Below are 13,435 nucleotides of genomic sequence, written 5' to 3' on the forward strand. Positions count from 1 at the left end.
CCTCCATGTTTGTTATTGTCATTATTTTTTACTTCTTTTGTGTGGGTGTGTATATGTCTCTTGATTTACTGTTGTAATTATGCATGATCTTTCTACATTTGCCTTTTAACCTTTGTACTAGCTTTAGTGTTGATTGATCCACTGCTTTTTATCTGCTGCTTTTATTAGGGTCAGTGAGAATTTTTTTCTGCATTATTTTCTTATTCATATTTTTTATTTTTTCCTTTCTCTTCTTAAAGAAGTCTCTTTAACAATTCTTGTAATACTGGTTTGGCAGTATAAATTCCTTCAGGCTTTTCTTGTCTGGGAAGTTCTTTATCTCTAAATGATAACCTTGCTGGGTAGAGTAATCTTGGTTTAAGTCCTTGCTTTTCATCACATTGAGTATTTCATGCTAATCCCTTCTAGCCTGCAAAGTTTCTGTTGAGAAATCAGTTTTATGGGAGCTTCCTTGTAGGTAACAACTACTTTTCTCTTTTAAGATTCTCTCTTTGTTTCTAAACTTTGGGATTTAAATTATGCTGTGTCTGGGTGTGGGACTCTTTAGGTTCATCTTGTTTGTGACTCTCTCTGCTTCCTAGACTTGTGTGTCAATTTCCTTTGCCAGCTTAGGGAAGTTTTCCATTGTTATTTCTTCAAATAGATTTTCAATCCCCAGCTCTATATCTTCTCCTTTTGGTACCCCCATGATGTGATTGTTGTTATGCTTGATGTTGTCCAAGAGGTTCCTTAAACTATCCTCTTTTTTTTTAATCCTTTTTTTTGTTTGTTTGTTTTGATTGAGTCTTTTCTTCTACCTAGTCTTCCAAATCACTGAATTGATCCTCTGCTTCATGTAATTTGATGTTGACTCCAAGTAATGTAGTCTTCATTTCAGTTATTTTATTCTTCATTTCTGACTGGTTATTTTTTATTCCCTATCTCTTTGTTAAAGTTTTCACTGAGATCATTTATTCTTCCCCTAAGCTCATTGAGCATCCTTATAACCAGTGTTTTAAACTCTGCATCTGGCAGATTGCTTGCCTCCATTTTTTTTTTTTTTTTTTAGTTTTGTCCTGTTCTTTTATTTGGTACATGCTTTTTGTCTCATTTTGGCTGTCATTCTAGGTTTATGTTTATTAGAAAGAGCTACTACATCTCTCAATCTTGGCAGAGTGGCCTGATGTAGCAGTGGTGCAATCTCCCTATTTACCTGATCTTGGTGCTCCAGGATTTCCCCTGAGTCCGTTGTGTGTGCCCTCCTGTTGTAGTTGAGCCTTGATTGCTGTTGGCACATCAGTGAATAGGATTGATGCTTAGGCTGTCTGTCTGTGAGGACTGGCAGTGATTGTAGTGGACAAGCTGTTGTGGATTTGCTTTAGTGGGGTTCTGGTGCCCAATGAGTCCACCCTTTGGGTATGTCATCTGTGGCACTAATTGGGTGGTGCTCTGGTGTGCTCTGAAGCTGGCCACCAGGTGTGTTGGTTCTGGGGTCTCTTGGGGTGGGGCTCTCATGCAAGCCAAGGTCAGGCACTGCCTGTATCTGGCCTGGGGCCAACCTGGTAAGAAGAAGGGTACACTTTGATCCTGGGAAAATGGAAGCCTTGGGGGTGGGATTTTGTACCTGAATGAGGACTCACCTCATTTAGCTTCTCTCTGCCCTAAAAGTTGTGGAAGTCAAGGGAATATGCCCCAGCTATGCCAAAAAACTTTAATGGAGAACGTTTCTGAAGGGAAGGAAACGATTTCAAATGTTAGCTTACATAAAAAAAATAGTTTATAAGGCATTAAATACTACAGGGATGATTTTGCTGATTGATAAGTTTACTTACTGATCCAGAAACATTCAGAACTTATTTTTTATACTCAGTTAAATTTTCTTCATAGATACCAATTTTGTTAATGCTTTTTCAGTTACACCTGTGGTGTCACAAAGAATGTTACAAGAGCTCCTTAATTATTGCATAGCTTTTTCTGTCTTTGTGAGGGGAAAATGTACTGTTCAGATGTCCCTGTCAAACTTCCCCTGAATTATAAGGCTATGTACTTGAACCTCACTGAAGACTTAGAAGACAGTATTCTTTCTGTACAGGAGTCCTTACTTGATGTAAGTATAAAATATTTATTTGTTATTTTTCCCCTGTATAATGTGTGGGCATAGTCTTTTTCCTTAAAGCAGTGATACATAATTATCGACATAACAGGTTAGACTATTTAAAAAGACTTCATAGATGTTTTTTTTTCTTCTTAGTAAATTTTGTGTTTGTAAAATCACATTTTTCACTTGAGGCTCACATGTAATATACTAACATTTTGATATGTTCTGTTTGGTTTTTAGTATTGTCTCTTTTGTGTTTCTTATTATTTATATCTTTGGATCAGCTCTGTGATGGCTGACTCTCAAAATGATTTTTCAATAACCTTGCATGGGCAGGTGGCCAATCAGTCAAAGCCTGCCTTATTTATATTAGTGTCAAATAAATTTTCAAATGAAGATAACTTGTCATTGAATAGAATTTTTTTCTCTAATATAGGAATATTTGTAAAGAACCAAATGAATTGAGAAAATCTTTTTTTAAAAAAGTTATCCAGTGAATATTAGAAGTATATAAGGGAGTGAGGAAGTATACCTCCCTTCCCACCACACCCACCTATTTTCCATTTCCAAGTTTGATTTCACCAAAACGAACTTAACAATTGGAGCATACCTTTCAGACCTTTCTTAAAATATTTTTATTTAACTTTTACCATATGTATTTAGTTTATGAAAGTTTTTTTTATTATAAATGTAATTCTCAGATATGTTTTATAACTACACTTTATTTTTTATTATAATGATAAAGTGGGGAAAATCTGTCATAGGCTAAGAAATGTTTCATTTTCTTCCTCCAGGGTTTTACACAGAGTATTTAATATCTTTAAATTTTACTCATTGCATAATTTTATGGGATTGATTTATGTACTGTGGAGGGCCTCAGTCAACTTATGTATTTAACTGGTGCTTAATTTGAAAGAGAAGGCATCATAAACAGTCTTTTAACTATTTAGTAATATAGTATTTGAATCTGTTACAGTTACTTTGGGATTTGATAATGTATTGGGATTTGAGGAAAAACATTTACTGATAGATATTAAAATTCAACAGATTAGACCATTCATCTCTTTATCACAATTTATCTGGAAACTTAAATGAATTTATTCTATATCTAGTTTTTATAGTGAGAATGCTAAAGATAAGAGTTTTCTAGAAAAAAAAATTGGAGATCAAAGTCAGATGCTTTTATTGTTAGTTTTCGAGTTATGCTTTTGAGAGTGCAACCTGTAGAAACCTGAATCTTACATCTCTTTTTACTCAAATGTTTTACAACAGCTGAATATTGCATATCTTTTCATCATTGGGATTAGATGGCTGTCTACTAATGAATCACTCCCTGGGAGGTTTTTGTCACGTTTTTGAGCGTTTAATAAGGGTTTCTAGGCCACCTGCTGCTTTTTCTGCTGCTCACCACCTGGGCAAAGCCAGTCTGGCAGTTCAGATTTCCTGCAGGAAGTCTGGTAATCAAGTCCCCAAGGCCTGGTTTCTGGTAGAATAGGATTCTGAGACTCACATCTACCCTGCGATAACATAATAGTGGTTGTACCCTTATCACGACGTGCTGTGTTTCCAGAAAGAAGTTTTTAAGTTCTAATGCAATGTTATGTGTGTTTAAATCTAAAACCTTTGTAGAAAAAAAATAAAGCCTTCTAATATAAATCCTGAACTGATCTATTCCCCTTTCCCCAAGTGAAATGGTGAAAGTAATTGGTGAGGAATTGGTGACATTATTAAATGTAGAAATTAGGAACTTCTTTGACTTCTACAGTTGATTACTTGTTCCAGGGCAGCTTTGGTTTGGCATCTTGATCTAAGTCAGTGTGCTATTGACGCCGACTCTCCCGTCTCAGTTGCAGCAGTTACTCACAGACCTGCCCCATGATATGCTGGATGACGACCTGTCCTCCCCCGAGCTCCACTCCTCGGACTGCAGTGAGGACGACACAGAGGGACGGTAAGGGCGCGGATCATCTTCATATGTGTATTGCATTCTGTAAGTGTCCGTCCTTTGATTCTCTGCAGGTTATAACAATGTATGAGATTATAAAATTGTGGACTAATTCTTAAGCTTGTAGGTAAAGGTTGGAGGGAAAACATGTTAAACCTTGGGGTTCTTTGTGATAGCCGCATCCAAATAAAGGATAAGCTCTAAACCAAAATGTTGATTTTTCTCAAGACCTCATCCTTCTGAGCAATTGGAGGTGAACTGGAATGACCATCAGGTGCTGCCTAAATCTAAAAGTGCAAACGTGAGTATCTGGTGTGATAATGATTTTGATGAGGGTGGGACTAGATCTTAGTGCTTTTGTCTTACTCTTGTTATCTAATAGGACTATAATGAGATTCCGAATATATATATGGGAGAGAAAATCGGCAATGGCTGGGAAGAGAATCCAAGTGAGGCTGAAGAGCAGCATCCTGGGTACCATCCCGAAGAAGGTGGAGATGAAGGCGGAAGGGGTTACAGTCCTCCGAGTAAATATGAACAGACTGATTTATATCACCTTCCTGAAGACTTTAGGCCATTTACCAATGGTCAGAAGCAGGAATTTAATAATCAGCCAGCCAATGTAATTAAATTTTCAGATCCTCAAAGGAATCATTTTCAGGTATTATAAGAACTTGACTTTTAAGAATTTGCTTAAATGTGCCCACACACGTGTCTGTTTAAGGAATGTATATAAGTACAAGGATAAGATTTACAAGTATAAACAATTTGAGAGTGCATTATTCAGGCTCATGCTGAATTAGTCATGCTGGTTTCTGTTTACAATCTAACGAAATCATGATCTTAAGTCAGAATTTTAAAATATCATAGAGGCTTTATGGAGACAATTAAACATTAAGAATTAAGCTTGTCACAGACTAATATTCCTCATTTACTGCTGTTTCAAGCTTCTACCACTTCACTATGCTTTAGTGAGAAGCTATGTTCAGATATCTTGATATAGCTTTTTATTTTTTTTAATATATTGATTTTAGAGAGAGGAACGGAGAGAGAAAGAAAGACATCAGTTTGTTATTCAACTTCTTTATGCATTTATTGGTTGATTCTTGTGTGTGCCCTGACCTGGGATTGAACCCACAACCTTGTCATATTGGGATGATGTGCTAACCAACTGAGCTACCTGGCCAAAGCCGATACAGTTTTAAAGCAGTAAATCTATTTATTTAATTATTGTGACCACCCTTATAACATATTTTAGGTCAAACACTTCAAAGCTGATACCTGTTTTGTGATAATAATGGCAGTAGATGGGATGAATGTGAAGGAAAATTATTTTTTTATTTTGTTTTACTTAACCCTGTCAGAGTTTAATGAAGTAAGACCTTAGGATATAGATAGCTGTTTCTTAGACTTTCTTAATGATAATGAATGCCTCATTTTGCCAGTATCTATTCTGTGTCCCCCAATGACAGGATGATTTTTTTTTTTTCTTTTAAAGTGTCATTTTCTCTTCTGTCTCTGTAGGATAGTATTCATTCCACAAAAGTTATTGAACATCTATTACCTATGAAGCATTGTATTACATGTTCTTGGATATGTGTATTTTTGTGTTCCCAGGATGTTGGCATCATCTAAATCATTCTTAAATATTTCTATGCTGCCGAAACCGGTTTGGCTCAGTGGATAGAGCGTCGGCCTGCGGACTGAAAGGTCCCAGGTTCGATTCCGGCCAAGGGCATGTACCTGGGTTGCAGGCACATCCCCAGTGGGAGATGTGCAGGAGGCAGCTGATCGATGTTTCTCTCTCATCGATGTTTCTAGCTCTCTATCTCTCTCCCTCTCTCTCTGTAAAAAATCAATAAAATATATTAAAAAAAATATTTCTATGCAGTCTTGTTAGAATTCTCCTGTGTTATTTATGGGATTGGCCTGTTATAAGCTCAAAAGTCCAATTAAGACGTGAGAAATTATATTTCATAGACTTTCAGTGTTAAATAACAATAAGTTATTTTAAAGCAAAGATGTCTGTATAAAATTTTAATTGTACCACCATTAAGTTTTGTAACAAAATTAAGGTGACTCAGGTAATTTTTGAGGAAAAGGCCAAATCCTAATTGTCAGTTTCATTTATCATCTTATATAGCAATTCGGTGCATCACAAGCTCCCAGTTGTCAAGTGTTGGAACCGTATACAGTGGTATATAAACCTTATCAGTCTCCTGCTCAGCACAGTGACCCGCCAGCCCAGGAGATAGCAGGAGGTGACACATTTGAAGGCCTGCAACAACAATTCTTAGGAGCTAATGAAAGTATGTATCGGGTTTTTATTTTTTAATGATTGGAGAATGTTAAACACGTTATGCATGTTCAAGGATTATTTCTTTTTTAAATATGGTGATTGAATTGTGGTTGGTTTTTAAAAAGAACCCTATTGTTGGTGATATAGCTGAAGTATTTATGAATAAACTGATATGAAGTCTAGCATTTACTTCAAATAATATGGTGATGGGATTCTTTGTGCTCTTTTTCTACCTTCTTATATATTTGAAATTTTCCATAATAAAAACAAAAATAAAATTTTCTCAATTTTACATTTGAGTCATTGTAATTGGTTCAGATTTTTCATTAGTTTTATAGTTTTCTAACTGAAGTCTAATTTGGAAAAAGAAATATAGTTTTCCCTTTATTCTAGATTTTTTGTTATATAGAAATGTAATTTAGTAAATCAGCCATTATCATCTTAATTTTTCCTTTTGATTTTTAGAATTTTAATGTAATAATTAGACAACTCTGATATAAATTACTTTATGTTCAGAATTGAAACTGGACTCCTATCTCAGTTTTAGTCCTGTGGCACTTACCAACATTTTTTTTTTTTTTGGATTGTGTATGTATAAATATGAAAATGAGAAAAGTAGCTATGAGAGCATTTTGAGGAGATAAAATACCCAAAACCAAAAATCAAAACGTTTACTTAGACTGACCTGAATCAGTGTTGTCATACATTCAGCTTGCATTGTCTACTCTCGGGCATGTGAAAAAGCTAATTGTTGTGCATGTTGAAGAACCATAGTGATTCTAGGGTGTGACAGCAAGTTTTTTGTTTGTTTGTCTTACATTTAAGAAATGGGCTGGTAGGGGGAGGGAGTCATATTGGATATTGTAGGTTTCCTGGGCTACGGCCAAAGAGAAAAGCTAGCCTTCAGGCTCTAACTCCACATAGGCTCAGGCTCCAGACTCACAGGCTCTCGAGGAGTCAAAGCAAACATGGGGGTGGCCCCTCTTTGTTTATGCCACTGTGGCGTGGCCTGAAGAGATGCGGAAGTGGACAGTGAGTGGCAGAACTGGTTTGGGGATGTGTCCATTAGCACCACCACAGGGGCCTGAGGTGTAGACGCCTTCAGTTCCCATGGTCAGTTGGTCGTTCTGCATATATAACCTTTTATCATTTTCTTAATCTGCATTTTGTCAAGTTGATTGATTTTTTGTTTACATCAGTTACACATGTGCCTAAATTTGACGTTTGGAAGTTAACTGAGTAACTTAATGGCAGTGCCAGATTTAGTGACTGCGGCTTCTTAGAAACAGTAGTTTAAAAAGATGACCTTGGAGAAAGGTGTGGCTTGTACACTGTGTTTACCCCTGGGCTAGCCCTCCTCTAAGGCTGGAGAGAAAGTTAACTTCTAACAAAGTTTTCAGGCTTCAGTTTTTTGTTTTTGTTTTTTTGGGGGGGGAGGTTTAACCATATCTCTTTTTAAAAAGAGGCCTGCTTTGTTTGCTAGCAAGTAGGAGCAGTGATCTAGTAGAAAATGCATTTGTCATTATGTAGTTTAAGCATTATTTTCCTGTAAGTCCCCCCCACCCTCCAATCATTTAAAGTGCTCCCTAATGTGACTTTAATTATTTGTGAAAGAAGTCCTCGAAATCCTTTATTAATCTATTCATTACTTTATTAATTCAGCAGTTATGTGCCAGCATAAACATGAATACTATGTAATCCCCACTCCTGCTTATAATAGATATTTTGAGGAGGATATCTAGAAATGTTTTTAAAAAATGGTTTTATAGAAGCTGATGTACTTATTTTTCAATTTTATGAGGTCATAGAACTCTATTCCATTGTAATGGTGTCAATGTAAGAAATGTCCAGACCTGTAGAGAATTTTTATGAGTTTATTTGAACCAACTGATGGCACTGCCGGGGAACATATGCTCCGAGAATGGCAGCTTTGCAACTTATTTTATGTATTAGAATCAAAGGAGAAGACATAAGGAAGGAGGATGAAATCCAATGCTGGTAGGTTAAGGGGCTGCGAGAAAGCATAGCAGGAAAAACTCTAGCATTGGATAAGAGGCAAAATGGAGAAACACATACTTTTACCTGGTGGGTACGGGGTAGTTAATTAAATTGCAGCACATAGAGATGGCCTATGGAGAACAAGATAGCAATAGGGTTCTGTGGTCTTGTGCTCTGGTGCCTGCAGTTGTGCCTTCGAGGGGTAGGAAAAGAAAATTACTTTGTTATTTCAAAGCCATGTTGTCCTGGATGTATCAGAACAATGTTGTCTTGGATGAATCAGAACAATGGACAGGGTTTCCTTAAGGTAAAGATTGACCTCCACCAATGATGCCATAGGCCTGGGACGTGACTACCCACTGTGACATGCCCAGTTAAGATGTGACCAGATCATCTGTGTGGTTACTTTTGGTCACAGAGCTTGTCAGCCTGCCACGTGTTCCTCTGAGCTTGTCAGGTTTATTGCATAGCCTGACACATTTTCATTCACATTCGTATATATTTATTTTTAATTAGCCAAAAGGGTAGTGATGAAGGGTTAAACTCTATAAATTAGTGACATTTCAAACTTTTCTGGCAGTGAGCACAGTATGAAGTACATTTTGTACATTGTGATGGGGTCTACAATACTTATCTAGGTAAATAAGTGTATGTAACTAAAACATACGTTCCACAAAATCACAAAATAGTACTCATTTGTACTATGTGATGGACTCTGATATGTTCTATTATAGTCTATATTTTTTGTTTCTTTAAGAAATGCTAGCCACAGTTCACCGAATTGTTTTCATGATACTCTGATGAATAGTACCTACAGTTTGGGGAAACACTGCCCTAAATGACCACAGATTTATATTTTGGTATGCTTTTATCTAATAAATTGTCTTTCATTCCAAATCAGGTTCTGCAGAAAATATGCAGATCATTCAACTTCAGGTTCTTAACAAAGCAAAAGAGAGGCAACTGGACAATTTAGTTGAAAAGTTAAATGAAAGTGAGCGTCAGATCAGGTATCTGAATCACCAGCTTCTGATAATCAAAGGTAAGATGACAGCTGTCACTTATGAGGTGTGCTGGAGCTTAGATGTCTTGTTTCCAAGATCCTCATTTTAAATATGAAGCTCAGCGAGCTGACGTATTTGGTCAGAGGGATCATAGTGAGTCGGTCCGAAGGAAACAGAACCCAGGCCTGTGACACCTTTCTTCGGATGACTTCTCTCCAGAGCAAACTGCTTTGAGGTCCTCATTCCCCCCCGCTTCCTCCTCCTCTTCTATCTGTTAGGCTGTTAGAATAAGTGAACATTATTTAACTATGCTGATGGCATCCTGTCCTGAAAATTGGTTGAGGAATTTATCTTGGATGAAGTGTTACAATACCCAGTGAGACTTGGGATTAGTTTGCAAGATATTTTCTGAGCCTACAAATTAGCATCATGATTTAATCCAGTGGTTCTCAACCTTGGCTGCACATTAGAATCACCTGGGAATCTTTTGAAAATCCTGATTTCTGGGCCCCATCCTCCGGAAATTCTGTTTCTTTGTTACTAATGTTGTGGCCCCACCCATAACAAAGAAACAGAATTTCTGGAGGATGAGACCCAGAAATCAGGATTTTCAAAAGATTCCCAGGTGATTCTAATGTGCAGCCAAGGTTGAGAACCACTGTTTTAATCCAAGGAAGAGACAGTGACCCTGAACTCCTGCAGGTGTGCCAAGGAGAACATGGAGCCACACCTGGGAAAAGCACACAGAGTAAATACAGATTCAAACTCTAATTGCTTACTCTTCGTGCTTTCTGTAGTTTCGGTCCATGTTGAAGGTTTCATTTATAGAATAATTTTGTGACTGCACTCCAGCTCATTTCAAACTTAATTGATAGTGATAAAGGCATCTTTCTGTAGTGATCATACATTTTATGTTGAGAGAAGAATTTGTAGGCTATCATATAAAGTATGTGGGAAGAATTTAAGGTTAGGTGAATTTAAGAGTTCATTGCAAGTATGTATAGAATGTAATTAGTCTTCAGATTCCTTTTTTAAAAAATATATTTTTATTAATTTCAGAGAGGAAAGGGGAGAGAGAGAGAGAGAGAGAAATATCAGTGATGAGAGAGAATCATTGATAGGCTGCCTCATGTATGCCCCACACTGGGGATCGAGCCCAAAACCCGATCGGGAATCGAACCATGACCTCCTGGTTTATAGGTCGAAGCTCAACCACTGAGCCATGCTGGCTGGGCCCTCAGATTTCTTTTCTGATTAACTGTTTTGTCATATCTGTGTAGCTTCTCAAATAAATAGATGCTGAAGTCATTGTTAGGAAATCTTTTGGTCCCCAAAGGGATACAATCAGATTTTTGAAGGAAGAGGTTCTGGTTCTCTAAATTTTTTTGGTGTCACTCAGGCATTCATTTTTGGAACTTTTCTGTTTTTCTCTAAATCAGCTAAAGTTCGTTATCTGAATTAAATTGAATGCAACAACTTTTATATGTGATATAGATCTGATATTTGATAGAGATTGTGACAATTGGGGTCCCCTTACAGTAACATATTATTCCTATAAACACTTTTAATGTCCTAGATGAAAAGGATGGTTTGGCCCTCAGCCTTCGAGAATCACAGAAACTCTTTCAGAATGGAAAAGAAAGAGAGATACAGCTTGAAGCACAAATCAAAGCGCTGGAGACCCAAATACAAGCATTAAAAGTCAAGGAAGAACAGGTAAATATTTTAACTATTTATGAAGAATTTAGTTACTCAACTTTTGGTATGGTAGGACTACATTTAGAAGAACTTTGAAGTTCATACTTTCTTCCACCACAAGCCTGCTATTCTTTTCCTTACTTCGGAGGCATGGTGCTCCCATCCACCCAGCCATCTGTACATCAGACATCAGGAAGAAACCCCAGCTTCTCTGTTCCCCTTCATCTGCTACATTCTGTTGAGTCTCCTCATTTCTGTTTACAAGTCCTCAATTTGGGATTTTATCTATTGCAAAATTCCCTTCCTAGTCTCTATTCTTTTATCCCTTCTCCAAATTCTCTCTTATGGCCATCTGGTTAATCTTTCTAAAGTACAGTTCTGATTATGTTTTTCCCTTGCCTGTCTCTTCTCTTACTCTCACACTCAAGTCTGTTTGTTGTTTTCGATGCTTGTACACGGACAAAACTTTCCACGGCACGCTGCTATTTGCTTACCAAGCCCCTGCTCACAGGTTTTCTTTTCCCAAGTCTCCCCTGCTTTCCTCCCCAAACCAACACCAAGCAATTCTCAGACACAAGCTGGAGGTCCAGGAATTCATCAATTCTGACACTGTCTGCACCAACTTTAGACACCAGTTGTAATCCGAGGTTGTTACCTGTACTCTGACTGATTGGCTGTAAATCAGTGGTTCCCTCGACCCCCTCGTTGGGTCCCATTAATTTTCTAGAGAGGCTCACAGAACTCAGAGAAACATTTTACTTACTAGATTATCCTATGTAATAAAAGCCTAATATGCAAATCGACCAAACTGCGGAATGACCGGTCAGCAGGGGGCGGGGCTGGGAGTGGGTGGCGCCAGACCAGCCAAGGCAGGTGCCAGCAGGCAGAGAGAGGGGACGGCAATTGGGGGGCGGAGGGGCGATTGGGGGGGTGGGGCCGGCCACTCACCAGTTGCCCAATCGGCCTGCTGGTTGCTTCCCACAGAGGGAGGCCAGACTGTGGCCTCTGGGGAGCGGGCCTAAGCCATCAGTTGGATATCCCCTGAGGGCTCCCAGACTGCAAGAGGGTGCAGGTCAGGCTGAGGGACTCTTCCCCCCACCTCCCTTTGAGTGCACGAATTTTTGTGCACCGGGCCTCTAGTTGGTTTATTATAAAAGGATATAACTCAGGAACAGCCAGGGGAAGAGAGGCATGGAGTAGGGTATGGGAAAAGGACGTGGAGCTTTCGTGCCCCCTTGAGTACACCCTCTCCCTGCATCTCCACATGTCCACCACCTCAGAAGCTCTGAAAACCTTGTCTGATTGGGTTTTTATGGAGACTTCATTGACTTGCGTGGTTGATTAAAATCAGACATCTACGATTAATTGAACCTCTAGCCCCTCTACCCACTTTGGAGGTCAGGGGATGGGACTGAAAGTTCCAACACAACCAGCCCCCATCCTCAGGTGAAAAGTCAACCTCATTCATGCAACAAGAGACATTTTATCACTCTCAACACTTAGGAAATGCCAAGGTTTTGGGAGCTGTGAGCCAGGGATTGCAGATGAGGACCAAATACATTGGTCATTTGAATGACCAAATATATATTTCTTAGAAATCACAATATTGCAGTACATTATTTGTATTTAAAAAGTTTTGAAAACTGATAAAGTTATTAGATTAAAAAGTTGAATTTCTTTTTATGTAGTAAAAGGTTATAACTTTGTAATCTTCTGAATTAGAAATTGCATTTATCAGAAATAAAGTAGCATAAATAAAAGAATAAAATTTAAAAAAACTAACAGAATCACCACGTGTTTTGGTTTCCTATTGCTGCTATAACAGAATACCAAAAACTTAGTGGTTTAAAACAACACAAATTATTATCTTAGAGTTCCAGACGTTCGACGTCTGGCATGGGTCTCACTGGGCTAAAAGTAAGGTGTGAATAGGGCTGTGTTGCTTTTTGGAAGCTCTATGGTGTTAGCGGTAGGGAGATCCCCTCATCCCCGCCAGTTGCTGGGGGAAGTGGGCTTCTTGGGGTGCCACTGGAATAAGAATTTCCGGAGGTCCCCATGGGAAGCTGAGACATTGTAGAAAGCTTTATTTCTGTGGGGTTACCCCCCTGAGTTTCCAAGGTCACATTTCCCTCTGTCCCATCATAGAAGAAGTGTAGCTGTGATGTCAGTAGGGCTAGAATGAAAGCCGTTGCCCAGAGTTTTCATCCCATGTTGGAACAGTGTCCAGTCCAGCATTAAACCAGCTTAGTTTGTGTTCCCAGCTGCAGTTCAGCAGTCCACTGCGTGTGGGGTCCCCAGGGCCACATGGCCATGGAAGGAACACGGGCAGGAGCAAAGCCAAAGAAACCAGAGAGCCAAGAGCCAAGAGAGAGAGCGCCTTTGTCTAGGGCCGTGGTTGGCAAACCGTGGCTCGC

The 13,435-nt window shown here is 38.6% G+C and overlaps 1 protein-coding gene across 4 annotated transcripts in view; it reads left to right on the forward strand.

Annotated features, from left to right (window-relative positions):
- CEP152 (centrosomal protein 152) overlaps nucleotides 1-13,435 on the forward strand; it is a 101,213-nt gene that overhangs the window by 16,887 nt on the left and 70,891 nt on the right. For all 4 annotated transcript variants that reach the window (XM_059702132.1, XM_059702159.1, XM_059702149.1 and 1 more), the window contains exons 3-8: nucleotides 3,925-4,028; nucleotides 4,251-4,323; nucleotides 4,405-4,683; nucleotides 6,166-6,331; nucleotides 9,221-9,361; nucleotides 10,900-11,039. In XM_059702132.1, coding sequence (XP_059558115.1) covers nucleotides 3,925-4,028; nucleotides 4,251-4,323; nucleotides 4,405-4,683; nucleotides 6,166-6,331; nucleotides 9,221-9,361; nucleotides 10,900-11,039 — 903 coding nt within the window. The remainder of the gene's footprint in view (nucleotides 1-3,924; nucleotides 4,029-4,250; nucleotides 4,324-4,404; nucleotides 4,684-6,165; nucleotides 6,332-9,220; nucleotides 9,362-10,899; nucleotides 11,040-13,435) is intronic.

This window comes from Myotis daubentonii, chromosome 1, assembly GCF_963259705.1.
Source record: "Myotis daubentonii chromosome 1, mMyoDau2.1, whole genome shotgun sequence".
Classification (NCBI taxonomy): Eukaryota; Metazoa; Chordata; class Mammalia; order Chiroptera; family Vespertilionidae; genus Myotis; species Myotis daubentonii.